Genomic DNA, 23978 nt, shown 5'->3' on the forward strand with positions numbered 1-23978 from the left:
CCCACTTTCTGTCTCTTGCTTCATCCAGAGGCTTGGGTTTGGTTAATTTGCTTCCCTTTGAGTTCATTACCCAGAAGACATCCATGAATTACATTAGCTTTACTCACCTCACATGGAGATCTTCTTTATTCTCCTTACTGAATGGAAAGTAAGGATTGCAACCATTTTGCTTGCAATGGTTTTGAGGAGGATGGGACTAAGCTAATGTGTAAGACTTGAAAAGCTCACATGGGAGGGCTTTGTCACAGCACTGGCCACTTTCCTAGTGTTCCTTTAGTCCAGGCAGGAAATTTGCTGGTCAGGCTGGCTTCAGCTCTTGCAGTATACCATGCTGAGTGCAATTACCAGGGAACAGTGGTTTTCTTTGACTTGATTCCTCCCACCCCAATCTTTTAATCTCTAAGTAGGCAGACTTATTCAAAGGTGCTGCATCTTGGAAGAGGTGGGGAATGAACAGCAAGTCATCTACCAGCTCCTGTTTAAAAGGAATTTATGCCGTGCTGCTGCCAGCATGGAAGTGATTCTTACATAAGGTGAAGCAACAAATGCACAGGACCTTCAAACACACATTAATTTACAGCCTGAACCCTTGCCTGGGTTAGACAGATGTATAATACAGATTAGGTCTGAAAAGAAGCAAAATCATTATCAATAGAGGTCTTGAAAACACTTCATTTGGGAGATTTCACACGACAATGCAAACATAGAATTACTTACTGCCGCTGGTTAGACAGAAGTTAAAAGAAGTTCCTGGACTCAAAAAAAACCCCAACCTCCCCACTGTGAGGTGGTATATAAAAATTCATTTCAGAAGAACTTATCTAATGGCTTTCTTATCTTATCTATCTTGCATGAAAAAACAAGTCCAGTACTAAATGAGCAAGTAAACAGAGCTGGCATTACTTGTACTAGAAGAAGGTATCCAGTAACAGCTTTCAAGGAGTTCAAAACAGAGCACAAAAAGAATAGACCATTTTATCTTATTAGGACTGGAAATGATGCTTTACACCCTATGGTAAGCACATTAGCCCCTAAGAAATCAACGTGCAGTCTTACGCCAGACCAGTCCCTACAGCCCCACTGCAAAGGCTGTGGCTTTCCTCGAGCAGATGAGTCAGCACTTGCCCCAGGAGTCAAGCAGAGAAGGGTGCCTCTCACACATTTCCTCCATTTGAGGTCTCCTGCATTTCCCCCCAGCTCTGGAGGAGCTGCAGCAGAAGACTGCTCACTGGGACACTGCTGGGAACCATGCTGGTCCCAGAGAGCGACACAGCACCTTGGAGCTGCTCCAGCTTCACCTTGCTGCAAGGAGAGCACGGGACATAACAGAACCAAGCTCACAGCTCCTGTTTGCCCAGACAGGGCAAGGTGGTTAGTGCTAATGTTGTGCCACGACCAGATAAAGCCAATGGTTCAGCAGCCTGAATGAAGATTACTGCAGCAGTCTTGTTAGGACACTTTGAGTCCCAACTGCTGCTTGCTGTTTTTCTCAGCATGCTTCAGTGGAGGAATGAGAGGGGGAAAAAAACAACACTGCCGTATGAAAAACTTTGTAGTGCCTTTATTGAATTTAAAAATGCACCTTTCTTCAAAGTGCCTTTACATAACACACATGAAAACTTTAGCATCATTTGTGCAAGTATATCAAAAGGAACAAATACTTTTTAAAAACCAGTATTTTGGCTCAGTAAAATAACTTTCCTATCCCTAAAGGTAGGGATAACAAGTAGCAGTTTTCCATTCAATCTATTCCAGTCAGCAGAAGTAATTCAGGAGGCCTGAGGTTGCTGGAACTCTATTGGCTGGACTGCATACCGTGAGCTGTCAAAGTGGAAGCACAATGTCAGTATTACACCCTAGTCCTCAGAGCACGAATACCATACTGCCAGTGTCTGGTCTTCACATTTGATACAGGGATCTTCTTACAGAAGAGTTCTGTGACCAAACCATATGGCTTCAGTCCTGTATAATTCTTCTATTGATGTGAACCATAACAATCAGCCTTGCTCAGATGGTTCTCAGTAACTTCAGATGGACCTTAAGGCTCTTTTACCCTACAACAGGCTGCCACTGAACACACAGAATATTTGAAAGCAGACTGTGTGCAACAGCTAAGTGAATGTGGTACTTCATGACTAGGACTGATTCTCCCTTGACACTTCTCTCATGACTAAAACAAGAATGAGAAGAGACTATAAGCCTTTGCACTGGTCTATACAGACATGGCACTTCAGTACCATGACAGTTTGAAATAGTCTGATGTTTCAAACGCACTTTTTTCCCCTCCTATCCTGAAATGAAGAGATTTTTATTCTGTTCTGGCCAAACACATACACAACGCAAAGCTCAGAAGGTACTGTCTGTAGAGTCAGAGTTTCAAGTCTCCAGCATACACTGAGGCAAGCAAAGCAATTTAGGTGGGAGAGGAATCCATTTCCACTGGTTTTGTCACTTAACAGGCAGAACACAAGGATCAGTTTTGTTTGGTTGAGGATGGAGGCATAAGAAAAATGCTTGAGCTGTGAAAGAAGAAAAAGCCAATACTGCAGTATCCAAATGAATAGATGACTGCTGAAGGATGCAGAACATGGATTTTTTTCAGATGAACAAGTGGAGATACCAAAGGAAAAATTTCTGCCTGATACTGTATTAGCAACAACCTTCAAGGAGAGTTTGGAAAGTGATGGAGTTCGATATAACAGTAAGTTGCTTGTTTCAAGATAAGGGAACAGCATGGGAAAAGACAGGTTGGAGTTTAAATGGGAGGAGAGCAAAAAGTGCTGCAAGGGACACAGACAGGAATTCAGAGTTGCAAGCAGCAGTCAGAGGCAGTAACAGTCAAATTCTGAGGCTTCCATATACACTAAGATTTCATCACTTAAAAATGTAACTTTCAAGGACAGACTGAAAAGCATAGGCAGTTCGGCTTTCATCTCCTGTTTCTATAAAATTCATAGCTATAAACATAGCATGAAAGAGGTCTGATAATTAATTTTTTTAATCAATCAAGTCAATTCCCTGCCCTGAAAAAAGAACTGAACATTGCAAACTATGTCACTGCCTACACACAAGTCAAACATGACTTCAGAGTTAACAGCTGTGGCATACGTAATACTGTAAAAAACCTTTAAAATGGAAGATAAAGGATTCAACATACACACTGAGTTTTAACAACTTCATTTCCCAAACAGCTGTTTGGAAAACTGTGACTGCAGCCTCCAGTACACAGTCACCACTGATTCTTTACATCATCAGGGCAGAGAGAAAGGACAAAAGCAAGCAGCTGCAGGGGGTAACACAGGGCATTTCTCTCTCTCTCTCTTTCTCTCTCTCTCTCTCTCTCTCTCTCTCTCTCTCTCTCTCTCTCTCTCTCTCTCACTTCAAGGAGTACTTGAGCAGCAATGCTATTTTAGCTCTGTTTTGTAAGAATATCTGGAGCTGAAAAGCATGGTCTCATCACACTTCTTCTCTGACTGCACTCCGAACCCTTTGGGAGCCAGGAACACACTAATCTGGGAGAACATTAACCCAAGGAAAAGGACAATTTCTGCCACATTAGTCTGTTCAGCCGGCTTCAGCTTTCAGAGTTGACAAATGCTAGAGCCAGCCCTCTGGCCAGGAACAGGAGGAAAGATCTGCTCTCCTTCAGCACCAGCAACCCACAAGAAATAGGAGCCCTGAAGCCCATTGATGTGGTCTTTAAGGTAAGGCAGACAAAGTCAATCATCCTGTAGCCCCATGAGAGGCTCTTGTGTCATTAGCCAATTGTTCCACTTGGGTAAAAAAATACATTAAGCCACTAAATTGGAAAAAAAAAAAGTCCAGTGGAGATTAATTTTTTGACTCAAAAAAGCATTACAAAGGTATTTTTCCGATGTCTGTATGCGACAAGTGACTAAAAATGGCACCGTTCTTTAAAATGTAAAAAAGACCAGAGAAGAGTATGCTTTTTCAGGTTCAACAGCACTTTGTTGGGGCTGGGATTGTCTCTTACCTTTTCTCTTGGATGATAGCACACTGAGGCAGTACCACAGGGGAATTTATCTTTCAGTAAACCGAACAAGGCAAATAACAAACTTGCAACAAAGAAAAGTTTTGTGTCATTAAAAAAAATGAAACAAATATTTACTGGCATCAACCATGCCCATTTCATAATATCATGATTATAATTAATATAATTCTCTTCATATCCAGACTTGTAAAAAAACAAGTTTTCTGGGGATTTTTTGATAGTTTCTTTGCCTTCTATTTTCAACACTATGAGAATTCCACCAAATCACAGTGCAATTCTTGGAAAAGTACTCGTGTGCTTCCTACATGTGCTACTGATGATATTTCAAGTTGTTCTGTTGATCCAGCCAGAAGAAAAAAAGATTCACATCTGTAGATACCAAGCTGTAGTACCTTCACTTAAGAAAATCTGGATAAGATTGCACAAAACAGATGAGTGTGACTTTCAGTCAGTCCATCACCAACTATGTGAACTGAATCGGTCATTAAGCGTCATTTCCCTTTTGTTATTTAAGGTGAATTCAAGTCTTTTGGTAACAAATGCAATCCTGACAAAGATTCACTTTTTCTGGATGGCATGTGGTAGCGCACTTTCTTCCAGAATCTGGTACCTGCTGAGTGAGACCTTTCTGAGAAGTCCCCTTTCCATCGGATAGCTCCATGCTTTTGCTTAATATATTTGATGGATTCCGGCATGATTGCATAATCTTGTATTTTTTCAAGTTCAATGAGAATTACTTTAATGCCATCTTGGATAAGAGCATTATACATGGCTAGCTGCTTTTCAGACACATCTTCTAGAATGCTATAACAGGAGGGCTCTGGTACTAAAACAATTATCACTCTTCTACTTTGACGGATTTTTTCATCAGCAACACTGATCACAGCTGTAAAAAAAAAAAAAAAAAAAAAAGGTTGTGCAAAAATAAGATTGTATGTTTCTACGTTATGTTACCAACATTTTGCAGCTGGCTCATTCATTGTTTGATATTTAAGACAACACACTTTACATCACAAATAGGGACAGGATACGAGCATGCAAGCAGTTACCTTGGGTTAGCCAACCCTAGAGATTTGGCCAATGCAACAATGTGACCCCATTAGACTGCATGTCTATTTTCCTGTTTTGCATAAACAAAGGAGAGCTGCCAACTATCTACTACGTATCTTGCTAATGTCATTTTATTGCCATCATAGGTACAAATGCAAAAAACCAAGTTCCAGAACCACAGGACCTTTTACCTTAAACAGCCTGTTCTGATATGCTCATCTGCTTTTGTTAGATGTAAGTAGAAGAGAAAGAAAAGAATCCTCCCTTCAATGTCATGCCAGTCAATTAAGTCTCAAACAGTAAAATACGGTAAATACCACACAAAAGCCATATGGCTCAACCCTGAGAACAGATTATTGCATTTTTTCAAGCTGGAAAAATTAAGCAGCACTTTAAATTCTACTTCTCAGGGAACCCTTCCTCCTCAAACCACTACCAAAATCCTTCAAATATTTAAAAAAAAAAAAAAAAAAAAAAAAAAAAAAAAAGAGTATCCACGGGCCACCTCATGTAAGTAGGTTCATACACAATTGTTTTTTAAATAAAAACTTCTGGTTTTGGCCTACTCTTCAAATTTATTCAGTCTCAGTATTATCTTTTTAAAGTCATAAGACCCGAAGGATTCAGAAGCCTTTAATCATTTCACCTCACGGAAGCAAACAGTGGGATAGGCTTTGTAATTTTTAGTCTCGGATACTAAATTTGATGCACACATACACAATGAGGATTTTTAATCCACAAGGATTTTTAAGTCTTGTAAGGAAGGGAAGGCTTTCTAAGAACTTTTACAAGGGACAAATAGTCTTTGATAGAGCTGATCGTTCCTGGTAACTTGGTGTAGTTTTGGTTTTTTCCATCTGCACTGTCTAAGCATCCATTATATCCTTTATTGCATCCTGCTCGTTTGACAGCAAATCTTAGAGCAAATAAAAATGAAACAATAGACATCATCCTTTTAAATGGCACCTCAAAGCAATAGGCTTTTTTCACACTGCTCATGAGACCTACTTTTCCATGTTTCCTGCCATTAGTCATCATTCACAATCAAAATTTCAACTCCTCTTCCCCTCAGCATTGTTCCATCTCTAGATGTCTAGGCTGAGATAAAGAGAGGTTGTGGAAGCACCTGGTGCTGCATCTCTCATTCTCCATCAAAGTGAGTAAGAGAATCATAGTTCATCTGATGGTGAGAGATATTTAGAATCCCACCTGATTGCCTGTTTCTCAATTGTATTTGCAGGTCAACAGGAAAACTCAAGTCCAGTTTGTCTTCAGATAGCTTACCTTCTCCTGGTAAATCATCCCTCCCAAATATGAAGAGGTTATAACCACACTGTCTTTCTAAGACCTCTGGAAGTATTTTCAGAGCAAAAATATCCGATGAGTACAAGCAGTTCTCTCTGTTCTTTGGATACAGAACATAAGCATCATAGATCTTCTCATCTGAAACTAAGGAATGAGCAATAGGACAAATAAAAATGAATTCTAAAGATACGAAAGCAAGCAAGCAAACAAACGGACAAACAAAAATCTCTAAACTCTGGGGCTTTTTGCCCCACTCGAATCATTGTTTATCGTGCTTTTGTTATCTGAACTAATTCTAAACATCTTAAAAACATATTATCCTTTCAAAATTTCCAAGGAAGACCAATCACACTCCATGAAGTTAACTCACTGCTATGCAAAGGAAGATGGAAGCTCAATACAACAATCAGCATTGTTACACAAACATACCTTTTTTACCCAGGAAAGGATGGCAGGAGTCCCGATACCAAAGCACAATATCAATTTTGAAGATCTTGTAGATAAAGAGAGTAAAACATACTAAAAATACCAAGGAAACTCCTCCTCCAATTAAGTAACCCTGAATGTTTCGCGCTGCAGTAGAGTGGAATAAAAGAAAACAAATAAACGAAGTACAGTTATAAACTAGAATCAGGGAAGACAAGAAATGGGCAAAACTGTTTAGTCTTTAAAATATTTAAAAAAAAAAAAGAAGGAATGAATGAATAGGTGAATCTTTTTCACGTGTGCTTTCTGCAAATACTGTTATTTGACAAGCCTACTTTTATCTTTCAGAGAAAAAATACCTTAACAATGTGACGAATGAGGCTACTTTTCACCAAACACCAAAATAAACACCAAAATAAAATACTGATTTATATCCCAGCACAGCAGTAGAGTGAGAATTCTTGTACAAAATTTTATCTGTCAGAAAGCAAGGAAGTCAGAGGTGGGAAGGTGTTTTTCTGACCACGCTATTCTCCCCAGACCAACTAGTCAGTAACGAAAAGTCCATAACGTTTCCAAGCAATCTATTTCATTTCTTTATTACTACCATTGTTACATTTTTTTTTCCTACCATACAGATTCTTTTTCTTTCTCCTAGCAATCTCACCCCATTATTTGTTACTGTAGAATAGAACAACCAGGTCCACATACACACTCATGCTCTTTTGACAGTCTGTTCCATACTAAGCTATGTCTTCTACCCAGCTCTTTTAAAGAAGTGACCGTTTCCACTGCTCTTCTAGACACACAATATCCTCTGATCCACATGCTTCTTTAGGTACAAGTATGTCAAATGAAGCAAAGTATTCCACCAAAGTCTCCTACTTGCTTCAAATAAATTGGAGTCTTTCATTATTGTTTTCTAAAGTACTGAATGTGAGAGGATAAAGCAAATCAAAGTGGTATTTTCTTTTATTTTGCTAAGAATATGGCAAAAAATTCACAAAAGGTACTGAGCTGCACTGCCCCCTTTATCACACAGCTTTAGCTCTAAGTAGGGTGTTGTCAAACCAACTGAGAAGTAAGTATACTGGTCACCATTTTATTAAGAAGAGATCTCTTACCTGGGCGTTCCAATTTGATGTAGGCTGTAAATTGCTGAGAACCATATATGAAGTGACAGAAAAATTTGTGAGCATAATCCTTTGTTTTCACTTTTGAAATGTTAAATTTTGTTCCAGATACTGCAAGTCCATGAGGCAACCCCTCTCTGTCATTAAAAAGGGGTAAAAAAGAAACATCTGCATGGAAACTAAGTATCTGTACTTAATATGGGACAGATTCATCTATCCATTAATACAAGAACATTCATTTTTTTAACTTTATAAACCTCAGAAGCCAGTGAAGCACAGTAAACAGATTTCTTTAACAAACAGCTTCATGAACAGAGAAGATCTTGGGTTCTTGGTTGGTTTGGGGTTCTGGGGGTTTTGTTTTGGTTTTTTTTTTGCTAAGTTGGACAGAGTGCACCACTAGCAGTTTTGCAGGTGATACAAAACTCAAAGGGATGCTGATACAAGAGCTGCCATCTTGAGGAACCTTGAGGCTGAAGAAATGGGCTGACAGAACACCTCACGAAGTTCAAAGTAAAATGCAAATCCTGCATCTGAGGAGGGATAACCAGACCCCAGGCATCCTGGACTGCACTAAGAAAAACACTGCCAGCAGGTTAAGGGAAACGATCCTTCCCCTCTGTTCCTCATTGGAGAGGTCACACGTGGAGCAGTGAGGCCAGTTCTGGGCTCCCCAGTATAAGATGTATGGATTTGATGGAGCAAGTCCTGTGCAGGGAAGTGCAAATGTTAAGAAATTGGAGTATCAGTCATATGAGAGAGCAGGGACTGCTCAGCCTAGAAAAGAGAAGGCTCATGGGCAGGGGGTGGATCTCATCAATGTGCGTAAATACTCAGTGGGAGGGAGGAGTGGATAAGAGGGAGCCAGGCTCCTTTCAGTAGTGCCCACTGACAGGACAAGAGGCAATGAGCATAAATTGAAACACTTTTCCATATCAAATTCCATCTGAACACTTTTTTACTATCAGGATAGTCAAGCACGGGAACAGGTTTCCCAGAGTTGTGAACTCTCCACCTGTGGAGATATTCAAAATCAACTGGACATGTCCCTGAGCACCCTGTTCTGTCTGGCCCTGCCCAGGCAAGGGAGTTGGACTAGACAATCTCAACAGGTCCCTTCCAACCTGAATGATTCTGTGAATGAAAGACTATATAAACCAGTAATACCTAGTAATAAAAGTGACAAGAGATAAATCACCTTCTAGGATTTTTTACACAGATGATGAAGCAGAGACCTTTCTAAGCACTTTAAGAGACTCCCAAAGCCCACATTGCTCACAGTCAATGGTGACAACCACCTTGGAAAATTGTGATGAACAAAATTCACCCTTGTGTGAAATGACAACAAACATGGCAATAATACCTTTATGTCTGACAGCCATTGCCACAAAAAGCTTGGAGATTCAGTATGATATCCTGTTAAAACCATCCTGCTCTAAGATAGATTAACAAGAATAAGGTGAGAGAGGCCGGGAAGGTACATACAAACTGGCATTCTACTCTACATATCAAAGTAATATTACTACCTGATGTACTCAAGGAAGAGAACTCATTTTGCAGGACACCGTGAAGAAACAGTTTCTATTACATAAATAATTGCCAGCAAATTCTGTCATGGGATGCCAATACAAACGTCATCATTTTGCAACACGTTTGGATTTGTTCGAGTCAGTTTTAACTTTCATCCCAGCACAGGAGCTACCTCCTAGGTGTAAGTCTCAAGTCTATTTTGTTGGCCATGGCTACAGTGTAGGTTGCTACAGAGAATGCTTCACAAATTTAACTGCTGAGGAAGTGCTACTATTTTATGGAATAAAACATTAATATTGCAATTAATTTTTCTGATATTGGATAACTTGCTTTGAACTTGTCCAGGATGTATTTTGCACATCTCCATCTCTGCCATGGGAAAATTATCTAGCAGGGTAGTGATTAGAAATGGAGATCACTTCCAAGCAAGCCACAAATCTTAAGAGAGAAGTGCTTTAACTTAAATATATTAAATGCTTTCCAGGAAGATGTGTTTAAGAGCAGAATAAGGTTTCAGAAGAAGCTGAAGATACTACCACTATAAACAGTTACACACAGCTACACTGGTGAAGATAAGAAATTTCATGTCCTGAAGAATAATGGACTTAGATGTGCCTTAGAGACCATAAGCTGGGGCCTTGGCATTTATAGACAAACAAGAAGTATACAGATCTATAACGAAAGTAGTAATTCCCCCTTAAAGAACCTGAGGACAAAGTAGAGGCCAGATACAGACGAATGAAGTAGGTAATTTTAAAAGCAGTCTGCTGCCTAACTCTCTGGCCATAATCTGCACTGGTGACAGCACTTGGTGGAGAAGACAATGCTTCTGCATGAATGTGAACTAGTCAGCTGAGATTTTTTTTCTTCTTCGCACTAGATTTTAAGGGTTATGTTTAACAGCAGTGATTGATACAATGAGAAGGAAAAGAGTACATCCACATTTTGTTACAGCATAGACCAGTTACTGAGTGAAAAGTCCTGCTCTCCCTAAAGAATTGCTGCTTTTACCAGCTTAATTTTATTTTCCTGAACATAAAAAATCCAAACCTAAATGTCCCGCAACAGGAGCTTCTGCTTTGTGTTCTTGAGGATTAGCAACTGTGTCTGTACTCAGAAAAGAACCAACTTCACAAATAAAACTAGGTTTGGTGATTTTTTTTGTTTTGGAACAATCTATCCTTTCCATATTAAGGATAAAGGGCTTTAATCTATTATCAAAAAAAAATCACCTAAAAACAAATGCATAAGCAAGTATTATATTAATTATATTACAAAATTATATTTCACAACAGGATTATAAAAATCTACATATGATTGCTTCATTACATTTGTATCAAATACATCAGTATTTATAATTAAATGTCAATGTCATTTTTTAAAAACCAAGCAAAAAGAATATACTGTGTTTGATGCAGACTTCTAATCAGTCTTTCAATGACTACTGACATTTGACTGGAGGTCAGCTTTGCAAATGCACTTATAATTCAATGTATAAGGATACTTACTCATAAAACTGTTCCCTGTAGGTTTTATCAAAGATATCAACATCCTCATCATTAACTTGCCAGAATGGAATTAAGCCATTTATGCCACTTGATATATTACATTCCATAACTACATGAGAGCCTACAAAAAAAACATTTAAACATAGGAACTGAAGGTCTTGTAACAGAAGCAGGATCAAGTGATGAAGGAACAGTCGGGAACAGGAGGGATATAAAAAAATAAATACCTTAAGAAAACCAGAGGCCTAAAACTCATCCAATTTGTAATCCAAGTTTGGGTGCCTACGACCTGGATATAAATTCCACCCTAAATGCAGGTGTCTAAATGTTCACATCTACATGTAAGCTAGATGTCTAAGCTAGTAACACAGTTCAGCTCTGCTGAAGTCCACGCACTGAAGTAGATACCTTAACTGAATGGCTCTCCCAATTCCACTGAAAGATCTCCAGGGCTCAAATCAGTTGCATGTACACACTGTGGCAACATCCAAGGTATCTATATGGAGTTGTCAGACAGGACTCCAGATCTTAAAGAAATCTGCACTGCTAGAGTAGCCAGACTGCTCAAAACAGCACTCCATGTGTAGGCAACTGAGTTGAGCCCCCGTTGATAATGGCACGGGGTAAGGACGCTAGATCATATGCAGATACCCACGTGCAGACAATTACATGCTGGAGCTGAACCCCATTCTTAGGGACCATGCATATCTTTACTCCACATCAGAGTCTTTTGGCCAGCACTGTCCACTGGGATGGTTTCTGAATATTGTCACATTCTACTCCCAGAGCAAGCTCACCTGTCACTCAGGTCCTTTGCCACCACCAAGAGTCCAGATCTTACAGAATGCCTCAGTATTACACAAATCAAGTTGCAAAACATATTTGTTTCCAATGTACCTCAGAGAGTTCCACATACAGGAAGGTAAGCAGCTTTCTTGGATTCCTTTCCTTCTGTATTTTACCCATGGAAGTTATGATTTGATAGGAGAAGGTGGGCTGTCTCAGTTCACGTATGTAAAGATCTTAGTGTTTCACTTCCTAGAACCACATCAGATCTAGATGCTTCTACCAAGGAATAATCTCTAACAAAAGTATGGAATAAACCTTTACCTTACGTGCAAAGCAGTTACTTGAACAAGAGTTTGCACAGAAATCAGAGATGCTCCCCAATCTCTTTCCTCCTGTCCTTCCACCATGATAATGAATTTTTCTAAAGATGTGGTTTAGTGTGTTGCACAGTTCTTCAAAAGGAAAAAAAACCCTCAAATGCATGTTCCATGCTCTCCATTTTCATGCATTCATAAATTTACTGTTAAGTTTCTGCACAACCTTCTCCTGCCATTTCTCATTCAAAAATCATACAGCTGTTTCCACATTCATGCAGGTGTTTAAATATTCTGTACTACAGCCAGACATCTAATAGGAGCAAAGATTTATTTTTTTTCTTCCAGTAACCCATTAAAGGTACTGGACAGAGAATATTACTTTTGAACGGCTATGCCTTTTTAAAACAAACAAACCAACCAATTTCCTTAAATTCCTGTAAAGTGTCTCACCTAGTCCCCATGTAACAGGGGGGCAATATTTCAAGATAGGGACACTGAGAAGTGGTAGAAAGGACAGATGACAATAACAATAAATAAATAAATAAATAAATAAACAGATAAATTAATTCATCCCGCACAACACTGCTGGTCAAAATACTCCAATCTTAGGCACATCGTTATTTCCCCCTACAAACTACTTGTGGGAATCATGTTCTATCATCTCTCATCTGTCTTCCAGATATCCTCAATCCACATGTTAATCTCCCAGTCTTGCTGAAGTCCATGAAACTGTTCACAGGTTATTTCACAAAGACCAGGAGCTTTGTTTTACTTAATAACCTCTTAAATAGTCAGTACTTACCAAGTTCTACTTCAATTGTATTGTTCTTCGGATAAATAAACTCTGGTTTTATCTGTGGTGGTTTTTCTAATCAAAACAAAGAAAAATCAAAAACTTCAGGCAGGAAGAGTTCCACAACTTACTTCAACTGACAGTTTTACAGTAGTTTTGGTTTTATTGTTTGGTACTACTGTAGTGTCATACTTACTACCAGTTTCAAATTTGCAACAGAAATATCTCATAAGACATTTGCTGTGCTCTCTCCAAATTATTCTCTTTTAGCTCCCAAGTTAACAAAAGGCTTTAGCTTACCTTAAAAATACTCAAAAAATAAATTCTCAAATTTACTTTTATATCAACTCCCAGTAAAACAACCAGAAAAAGATAAAACCAAAAAATGCAATTAACTTTTTCAGAGAGATGGATAAGGAAGAGAAAGAGGGATTGTATAATGACCTCCTAGATAAGGTGAATATTTATTTAAGTAAAAGTTTAAATAAACACATGCTTAAACTGGGCTGGAATTGTATCGTTCTGCATCATGTTTAGACTGGCTGCTAACAACCCACTGCTCTTATATCATCTGCCTGAGTCAGAATTTTGATTTAATCTAAAAAGACGTACATGCTCTTTCCAGCCAACTATTCTGATAGGACTACTACCATGTCACTAGTCAGGTCACCAGCAATACTGCTCACAAAGACACACAATGAACACAGCAATAAATGACACTACTGGGAGAGTGAGACAGCCAGTTCCACATCCTGTGTGCAGGAAAGCACAACTAAGTGGCAACAGTAAGCCAATCCTTTCTACAGCAAGATTTAACTTTATAGTATTTATGCAGCTTGTCACATCTCCTTTCCCATCAACCAAGATTCTAGTGAACTCTGTAAGCAAGTTCACCAGCAGGGCTGCAAGAAGGTGGTTTGCTGTGATAGTCTCAGAAAAAAATACTCCATTTTAAAATGTATTTCATTTAGTGGTCCATTATTTGTTTCAGCAAAAACAATGCCCTCACACCCCAGTAACCACTCCTTTTCTCTAATTCTCATTCCTAAGCCCGCAATACTCATTTCCCCACGACAATTCTTCCCCAAAAGCAATCCTTAAGGATAGCAACGTCCTTCATTGTATTTTAATTTTATATTCAGGAATAATCTAATTAAAGAAGATTTGCAACTCTTAATTTCACAGAGCTCAAAGGTAATATGCCAGGTATCTTATGCCTGCATACAAATATTTACAGCAGAGCCAAAAAGAGAATAACCTCATGCACTCACCTTTAACTTCCAGACTTATGGTTCTTGAAACATTATATTGTTTTCCCATGTAGGTGTACACCATACGGCACGTGTAGTTTCCTCTATCTTGCACGGTTACGTTACGAATCAAGACAGCATTTTCACCCTCTGCCAAAAGAAGTCGCTTGTCTTCAAGAAACCCAGACTTACACTCCTAAATACATCAAAAGTACTTGTGACTTAAGGGAACTAAAAACCTGACAATTGAATAAGTTACTGAACTCTACTGATTATTAAAATACTTGCCAAATACTGACTTTTTTGAAAGCCATTATGTGGGTTCTTATTCAAGCACCACTACACTCTAACATGAAGCCTGATGACATTTTGCTCCATTTGCACTTTTTAAAAAATCCCTGCAGCCAATCCTTTCACTTTTCAAATGCTGTGCTTTAGTTCACTGCCTCCATTAATAGCATGGCAGTTATCCATCTCAGGTGTAATAGAAGTTATGCATGTAGCAGAGTTTATGAGAATACATGCCTGCATCCCTGCTTCACTGTGATGCAGTGCCTTGTGTTGTCTGGGTTTCTGTGGCAATGTGAATACAGCAAAAAACTTCCTTCTCTTCCTTGACCTACAAGCAGTGGAGAAACCCTTCATCTCAAAAGATGTATAGGTGCAGCACCGAGGTTATTTTACATATATGGCCCATGTAGCTGCTTTAATATCAGCATCAGAATTAAGAGTTGAACTACTTCATAATTTTACCTTAACACAGACAAAATACGTGTTTCTAAGCTTGCACAGAGTATTTTCATAGAACCAAAGCAAGCAGCGTAAGAATACCACAGCACAGTCAACAGATAGGACATGCCTAATATTCTGAGAAACAGAAATAATTATCCAAAGCCTTGTATTTACAGAAACACACAAGTTTTAAAACTTATTATCTACATAAAATAATCAAATGAATCAGATTTTCACAAAACTTATTCACACTCATGCCTTGCTCAAACTGTAGAGAAAATAAACCTTCCCTTCCAAAAGCAGCTTTTCCCAGGTACTCCACAAGACATTTTAAATAATACATGTTGTATCTTGTATATATGAAATACACATGCAAAATACCTTATACCAATGTACTTCAGGCTGATTATTGTCTTCATCTTTAAATTGTTCTAGATCAGGACATATAATCTTTCCAGTATTTGTGCTCATCACTTTTTGTTCAAACTTCATTTTTCCATTAAAACAAAAGCCATTATCATTCTTAAAAACTGTTAAATTTATAGTTTTTTTGTTAGAGTGGTTAAGGCTCCTGTAATCAGAACAGCAGACAAGTCAGGTCATTAACAGAAAGGTTCCCGCTTTCCAGCAAGTCAAGCAGTTTACAGACAGGGACTTCAGCATCTTCACCGGCCTTGCCTCTAACACCCCTGCTGTATCCTCCTAGCTCATAAATACCATCCTCAGCCCCTCACCCCCATTCCAGATCAAGAGATGGGAATAAGCTCTGATTTTGTGTTGTGAGCAGAAGTGGGGTCTGCTCTGGAAGCACCAGAGGGGATGTCAGGACTTCTCAGAACTCCAATTAAGGTTTAAGTGACTGATGCACAAAATGCTGCCTACAGTTAACACAACTGAACATTAGCAAGTTCTGTGTCCTGCTGACATTATGCAAGCCAGGGATGTGAGGTGCGCACAGGAACACATTTCATAGCTCAAGCAACTAGAAGCACAGTAGGAAAGACTAAAATTATATAACTGGGTAGCTTTGAGAGGATTACATGTCTTCTGACTTCCAATTTCAGCTTCATTTGTCAGCTCTGGAGAAGGAACATGCAAAGGCCCACGAAATTGGAAGTTTCTGCTGATCACTGTTACTACATTCACAACCCAAACCCCTCCAGGATAACTGGTGTACTGTATGCACACCACTACACATAACTACACACTACTAAAACAAATTCTGGGCCACCTGAAAAGCCTGTATTGGCTGTTCTCAGTGTGTTGTGGCAAGACCATGAGGAAAGGAACAGTTTCTGCCTGTCTTCCCAAAATTAATTTCCTGTTCAGCACACAGTGAATTTCAACCATTATAAAAAAGATCTGACAACCTGAAGTAGTTAAGCCCAGTGCACTAATCTGAGCTGTAGACATAGCAAGAGCTTTAAAGTACCAAAAAAGGCTAGATAAAGATTCTTTTCAAAGAATCTATTCCCTTTATTTCTTCTCTGTGCGCTCAGATTGTTTGAGTAGTATTACTGACACATCATTTTCACTGTCTCTAAAGCTGTCCAGCACATTGCTTCGCTCTTGATTTGCATTCTCATTTTTGACCAGTAACAACTGGTAATATTTTAAAATAAATCATAAGAAAGCTTTTCTGCCTTTTAATTTGTGAATTTCTAATAAGATTCGCAAAAAGTTGCTAAGTTCTCCAGAAAATCTGTGTGGTGATACTGCATAAAATGCAGAGTTTCCCCCTCTTAGATCCTTCTTCCATTCAGCCATGTTCTATGAAGAAAACGAAATGTTCTTCTGATCGGTCAGTATCAAACAGCAATTTGAACACAGGAAAAGCTGAAGCAGTGAATATGTTTTCCTGTGACCTTATGCTTCATCCAAAACAAACAAGCAATCCTCACATTGTTAGTGAGATTGCTTCAAGATAAAGAGTCTTCTGTATGAACCACTTTTGCAATGTTAAATAGGTGGAAGAAAAAGGCATCATGCAGAAATATAAAGCATGGTCAAAATAGTGCTTTTTAACTGTTTAAGCATTCTACCTAAAACAAAAAAAGTTTTGTATGCTCAAGTTCCACAAATACATTATCAAACTTGCAAGCATTAACAACCCAATTGTTTCCATCCTTCCTTTCTTACCTTACACCGCATTCATAAAGTCCAGAATCTTCCAGCATTGCAGGAATAAACCAAAGCAAGCCCTCTCGCTGGTGGATCCTGGCATTTGTCTCTGTAGTTACTGGTGTAGCACCAGTGCTTTTATACCACGTCAGATTGTAATTAGAGTGAAGCACTGGCAGTGTAATAATGGGGCAAGTAATAGCAGTAGGCTCTCCAACAAGCACGAAGTAATCACAAAGAACACATTCCTCTACTAAAAAAAAAATTATCAATGCCTTACACTTATATGTTTTAGAAGTATCAATATCCATTCCAAGTGACACAGAATTAGAAAATAAGCTTTCTGTAAAAATTTACCATTAAAACATCACAAGGCTATTATTTTTTGTTTGTTTAGCACCTTCTGGTTGAAGACATAAACACACATTTTACAAGCTTATGCCACAACTTCCCTCTGTTAAGGTATTTTGGTAACAAGCACATGCAAGCCCAATACCCTCAGCACAAACCAGAGTATTAGATCCATGGGATTCACCAGGCAACTCCAAGTTTCCCAACTCACCTGTCGTGTCCTTGTTATTTGAGCATGTTAGTACTTTTGCAGAATTTCCAGATTCTTAATGTGAATACTACCTATGTAAAGCATAGTGCAAACAGTAGCAGAGTAAAGCTCCTGACACTACTCTGGCCATGACGACTGTGGGGCCAAAAACAAATCGGGGGTTAAAAAAACAGGTGTTTCTTAACCTGAAGCCAAAGACAGTATGGAATGATATCAAGACCTCAACACATCCAAGAAGTCTGTAAACCAATATGTTACAATACAAAAAAAATCTGGAAAGGCACAGTATTTAGATTAAGAAGTCTTGACCATAACGTATTGTTTCCTTACTATATTTGCACCTTTATCCAGAAGGCCCATTATTCTGAACATCGTATAAAAGGTCAGCATAAACAGAATTTTTATAATTATGTCTGTAACAAGTTGACATGGCACAATAATGCAGCCTAGCAAGCGTTTCTTTAAACATCAGCCAAAAAATATCAGAGAAAGTAGGACAGATACTGCAAAAAGTTATCAAGAACCCAAATCTGCAAGCAAAAACTTACTGGAGAATACCATTTTAACACAGAGCTAGCCACTGGGCTATAAAGTAGATTGTAAAACTTTCTAACTTCTGCATACATTTGCCCAGAGAAGCAGATGCCTCATCCTTGGAAGTATTCAAGGCCAGGTTGGATGGGGCTTTGAGCAAACTGGTCTAGTGAAAGGTGTCTCTGCCCATGGCAGGGGGGTTGAACCGGATGATCTTTAAGGACCCTTCCAATCCAAACCATTCTGTGATTCTGTATGCAACACGGAATTCCTATGAAACTGCAAAACATCTGGCTGAACTGATTTTAAAAACCTGCTGAATGACTGTATAAATACAAAGTCAACAGATTCCATTTCAAAATAAAAAAAAGTCTTCAGTAATCCTTTCAGTATCACTATCTTACTACCACCTAATTTAAAGATTTCCAAGTAGGTCTCTATGTAGCTTAAACTAATTCAGAGACATTAATATTAAACTGCTTATGCCAAGAGTAGCAAGACAAGCATCATTAATTTATGTAGTTCTGAACTTTACTGAAAAAATAGGCCTATCTTAAAAATATTACTAATTAACTGTAAAGGAAACTCAGCCCTACTGCTTTCAGGACTAGAGATACAGCATGTTTCTTAAGGCATTCAACAGCTAACAAAGTCAAGGAAGCCAATCATTTTGGACTTCTTCACAAGAAACAGGGAAAGGCTAATCAAAGCCTCAGTACCCTAAGTTTATGTGGCTAGATTTAAAAACTTTTATGTCTATTTGTCCATGCCATCTCTCATGCAATTTCAATCCCAGAAGAGGCACTCAGCTATTTTTAATACGCTGAAGCAAAAACAAACCCCAGATCCACTACTTGCTCTTGATATCTCTTTCCTACTAAATATACACAACTTATCTCTTGCAGATTTTCTTTTTTAAAATAGTAATTTCAATGAAGTATGTAACCTACCAGCACTGAACAGAGGTATCAGTAGAATGAGATGACCAATGAGCAAAACTACAGGTGTCATATTTTGCTGCAAAACAGAAGCTTTTTCAAATGCTGGGTTAAGACTGTTCAAGCTGCACTGTCCTCTGCACCCTGCATTACTTCTAAAAAAACAAAAATCAGAAGAAGCATTAGTCATCTTGCAGAGGGAAAAAATGGATTTGGTAAGCTGCTCCGTCTTCAGCTTTCTACTAGAACTTTTCCTGAACTAGAACTATTCTACTGGAATAATTCTTGCATAAAATATAATTATCTTTTGCCAGCATAGTTAACTAAAAAAACCCCACACAACCCTGAAGCACAGAACAATTATGCTAGCATAGTGATTTCAGCTATACCACATAATTTAAAAACCAAGCTTGATTGTCTTTCCACATGCTTACAAGTGACACAATCACAGAGATGTATGAGGTTTCATTCTTTGAACTGTTTTTGTATGACTGAGGCATCACTGCTTTTAAGAGCAGATAACCTACAATTCTTTATAAGCACACTAACTTTAGTGTGACCTGGCACTTAAAGTGGCATCTAAAGTCGAATGTGTAAAAACCGCAAGTAATATGAATTGCTGTGGTCAGACACAAAAGAAAAGTGTCCATAACTGTAGTTTCACTTCACACCTCAGGTCTTGTTTTCAGTTTTCTCCAACTAAGACATGATTAAACAGACACACACTGCCCTCATGGCCTGCAAGTGGCTTCTATGAAACCTCTAAACCTTAACCAAGTCCTACTCCCCTCTCAGATGCACCTGCATTTTTTTGGCAAGGTGTCATCAGAGATCTCCCCAAGCCTTCTACTGTCAGCCAGCTGGGAAACACTTAAATACTTTTTCTTCTGACAGCTCCTTGTAACTTAAGATCTGCATTTAGCTGTCATGTCTTTCCTCAGCTTCTGACTATTTTGTGTGCTGCTGCCTCTCACTCTAAAGCAAACTGGTTTCAATTGAAGCAGTCCATTGAAAAACATTCATTGCAAAGGTCCTAGTTAATATTGCTTTCTACCCAGCTAGAAATGGCAGGAAGAAAAGAAGATATTCCCTGAAAAAGTCAGCCTTGACTTACTTTTATATCCAATGTAGTTCAGTGACAAATAAGCCACACCAGCTCCTTCTTCTGAAACATTTCACATGTAGAAGTGTTGGGGTAGTAGGGAGGGACACAAAAAGCAGAGTTCAACACTTTAACATAACAGCCTCTGAGTACGTACTTCTTTTGGACAGTTTATCTGACAAAGCCCTCATACCACAGACTTTATTCAGTTGCCTTATATGTGCTTTTCCTGTAACTTGCCAATGAGCAGATCGTCATTCTTAAAGTTTCAGTTTATCTGTAAAAAGCAGAGAAGGGGGGAAAAGGAGTTTACAAAACCCATCATTTGGACAGCAGCATACACATCCAAAACCAAATTTTCTACAGACATCCAAAATATAAAAGCAAGAGCATCCCTCTCCCTACACTAGAGAGATGACTTAATAGAGCAACAACAAAACTTGCAGTAGAGATCAACCAAGAATTCTAGCAAAGATCTTTGGATAATGAAGTTTCTGTCAAAAACAACATAATATTACACAGGTGGCAAGCAACTTCATAAAACTAATTTAACTACTAAAAAGAAACAAATACTTAAACATTGGGCAAAATAATAACAACTAACCAATTCAACAAGTTAAGCTTTATATTTTGCACTCATTATTTGCCTCCAGTACCAAGAGTAGATGTCTTTCCAATACTGTATGCTAAAGCACAACTTTTATTGCAGCAGTAAAGCTTAAAACTTCTATAAAGACAGGAAGAAGCCTCTAACTTTGCAGTTGCAATGCCTCACAGTATGCAGAGCATATTTATCCTGGTCAGTAAGGTTTCAAGTGACCACACAAGGGTTCTACATTTTTTCTTAAACGAAATACAAAGAGAAACACTACCCAAAATCCACAAATGTGAAACAACAAACTTTGCTTAGAAAGCAGATGTTTGATCACATACTCAACAACTTTAGCCTGGTAGTGCCTCCTATCCCAGTCTCAGCACTATGAAATGTCCCCAGGATACAACGACAGAAGCTCAAAAATTCCATGTATAGAGAATTCCAGTTTCACTGATGACACTGTCTACATAGTCTGGAAAACTGTTTTCAGTTCAAAGCTTACTGGCCTCGAAGGAAAAATGCACATGAAATCTTTTAAGAAATAAAGGGGAAAAAAGCCAACAAGAAACAAAATCCCACACCACTTGTAACGTTTGTGGCTGAAGTTACCAAAAACAGTTAAAGCATGACAGCAAAGCGTGCTAAAATTTCTAACAGACTTGTTTCAAGTCTACCACTTTCCTGAGATCATAAATTTCCTGTCTAACATACTCAATATATAAACAGAATGCAGTTGATCATTTTACAGGGGCATGTACAAACACCGTGTCACACAACATGATGCACAAGCACTCTCAAGAAGCTCACAGAATCTATAACTGACTGTGATCAATTATAAATATCACAGTTATCAGACCAGTCAAGTTGGTTATCCACTGGGGTATTCTGACACTGATGTGATGACCAGTAACTTTGGACCTCAAATGTCTCCCTTCCCAACAAGTTGCAGAACTACAGAAAAGTTGTACCTTTAAGGAAAACCTATTATCCAGGGCATTATGTTGAAGCTACATCAAAACACAGTCAAACAATGTTCACAAAGAAGCCTGCAACAGTTCAGTCTTTGCAAGCTAAATTCCAGTTCAGCCTTGAGATAAGTACTAACTATTCTAAATCTGAATTTGAAGAAAGTGTATTTCTTCAAATTCAGGTACTGCCCCAACTTTCACCAATGAACAGGAGGAAGGAAACAAAAATACTATCTGTAGCTGTACATAACTGGCCACTACTGGTTGACCCTAATACAGTGAAGTGCTACCTATCCATCTTCTTCCACGTCAAACTGGAGGCAATGACAGCATCCAAACCACCTTGAAAGGAGCAGATCTTATCAATATTCAAATAAATTAAAACCAGTACCTTCTTTCAGTATCAAGTGGAAGGAGTTAATTTCACAGTCTGTTCTTTGAAGACTTTTCTATGTCATTTCAACTCCTGATACCTGTCATTGTAAAGTAATAAGAATTTTAATGTCACCCATTTTTTATTTAAATCCAAAGTAAGTGATTCATTTTCCATTATCATTTCAAAGTACTGTTAAGAAGCATGTAAAAGGACCTGAATGGCTCATGCAGGTAAAACTGTATGTATCAAAAATAGTGATGTAAAGTGTTAACAAAAAAAAAGTATTATTCTCAGAGGGAGAGAGGAAATCAGTAATATTTTTTACAAAAAAAGTAACATATATTTCTCATTTAAGGATTAATTTAAAACATGTGAATTAAAATATCTCAATTAAAGATTCTGCATTCTAAAATAACTTTTGTTCATGACCTTTTAGCCTGTTTTTTGAGGATCCAAGCACATACAAATCGTCCAAGTCAAATGAGAGCACGATGCTGAATTTCTAAAGAAGAAAAACAAAACACATCCAGCAGCTTGCTTGAGTCCCTGAAGAAACTCTCCAAACTTAAGAGCTGCTGCTGGAAACAAACCAGAACCTTGATTCAGCTTAGTAGTTTTTAACGGATAGCTCACTCCTACCAAGCTATGGCTCTCCAGGCTGCTGCCAAGAGCTATCTAGGAAGCGGCCAGAACAGGTCTGGGATTGTTAGAGCAGCAGCTCCTTGCTGGGTTTGATACAGGTATTTCTGCAGGCATCATCCAAAACCTCGCTCTTGTCATATGAACAGTTAAAAAAAGGAGCCTTTCCTGGTCATCCTTATGCAATAAATAAATACAGAAATAGTTTCTGCCACGTTTACTAGGTCAAGAAGATTTACGCCAAACATTATCCCGCTTCCTGTTACAAGTACTTTAAAAAATGTGGCAGCGTTAGCACTCCTACAGCCTTTATTTATACACTGCACTCGTACCTGGGCTTGTACAATTAGACACACAACGAGGGAGCAGACACAAAGGCAAAATAAAAAAGTTACTTCTAAGGACGCTATTTAGTGCCGTGAAAGATGGGACAGCAGCAGCCACAAATAGAGGTAGGGAGACTGTGTCAACACACCTCGCAGCAACACGCACGGCCTCAAAACACGGCTAAAAGTAACACAAACCCAGGGGCCGGGGTTGGTTTTTTTGGAAGCCATCACTGCAGCCTAAACCTGCCGAGGAGCCGCTCCCCGCTGCCCGCGGACCCCCGACCGCCCTGGGGGCGCCGGCCCGGGGGGACCCTCCCGCCGCCGCCCGCTCCCCACGGTGCCAAAGGACGGCAAATGGGCCACGACGCGACGGGACACAAGCGGGGAAAGGAGAGCCCAGCCGCCTCCGGGCCCCGCCGCAGCCCACACCCCGCTGCCCTCCCCGTCACGCCGAAGCCGAGCCTCGGCTGGGGGCGAGGCGCTGCCCCCACGGCGCCCACCGCCCCTCCTCACCTCCGGCTGCTCCCCGCGTCCACCCGGCCGCCCCGGTCCGCTCCACATAGCGGGCGGGCGGGCTGGAAGCACACTCCGCCTCGCCCGGGGAGCCGCGGCTGCCGCCTCGCCCCGCCCCGAGCCGCCCCCGGCCCGCCTCGTCGCCTGCACCGCCCGCTGCCCGAGCCGGCGTGGGCTGAGCGGCCCTGGGAGTCCCGGCATTGCCGCTGAACCCCGGGGACGTGAAGCACCGGGCACAGGGCGAGCTGGATCCTCATGATAGCCCCCTTTTCCCTGGCATCAACCCACATCCTTTAGCTCTCAAGCCTGGATTTAGTTCCCCTTCAGGCTGTGACCCCGGGGCGGCCAAGCTGACTTCAGCGCAATGTGGACACCAGTTTTCCTTTAGGCTGCCCTCGGGACTCATGGAAAGCCTTGACCGAGCTGACCTAGGAAAGCATGAGAGCCCTTTGGCCA

General features: G+C 39.6%; 1 protein-coding gene across 6 annotated transcripts; it reads right to left on the reverse strand.

Annotated features, from left to right (window-relative positions):
• Nucleotides 1-1539: 1539 nt before the first annotated feature.
• IL1R1 (interleukin 1 receptor type 1) lies at nt 1540-23597 on the reverse strand. 6 transcript variants are annotated; one of them, XR_003540178.2, is made up of 14 exons: nt 23523-23597; nt 22057-22138; nt 20115-20379; nt 19013-19155; nt 16985-17219; nt 15227-15416; nt 14135-14309; nt 12873-12938; nt 10965-11085; nt 7918-8063; nt 6797-6940; nt 6347-6511; nt 3995-4898; nt 1540-1821 (listed from the first exon to the last, which is right to left on the reverse strand). XR_003540178.2 is itself a non-coding variant. In XM_039390571.1 (13 exons), exons 4-13 carry the CDS (start codon nt 19071-19073, stop codon nt 4522-4524), a joined length of 1677 nt encoding a protein of 558 aa, XP_039246505.1. In that variant the 5' UTR covers nt 19074-19155; nt 20115-20379; nt 22057-22138; nt 23523-23597; the 3' UTR covers nt 1540-4521. The 6 variants fall into 6 exon arrangements, 4 of the variants coding, with proteins under 4 accessions (XP_039246505.1, XP_039246506.1, XP_027573930.1 ...); XR_005566986.1 differs by having other exon boundaries at nt 1540-2519; XM_039390571.1 differs by having other exon boundaries at nt 1540-4898; nt 16985-17216.
• Between the last annotated feature and the right edge of the window lie 381 nt (nt 23598-23978).

Source organism: Pipra filicauda, unplaced genomic scaffold (genome assembly GCF_003945595.2).
Source record: "Pipra filicauda isolate LSUMZ 115617 unplaced genomic scaffold, ASM394559v2 scaffold83_size3615187_pilon, whole genome shotgun sequence".
NCBI lineage: Eukaryota > Metazoa > Chordata > Aves > Passeriformes > Pipridae > Pipra > Pipra filicauda.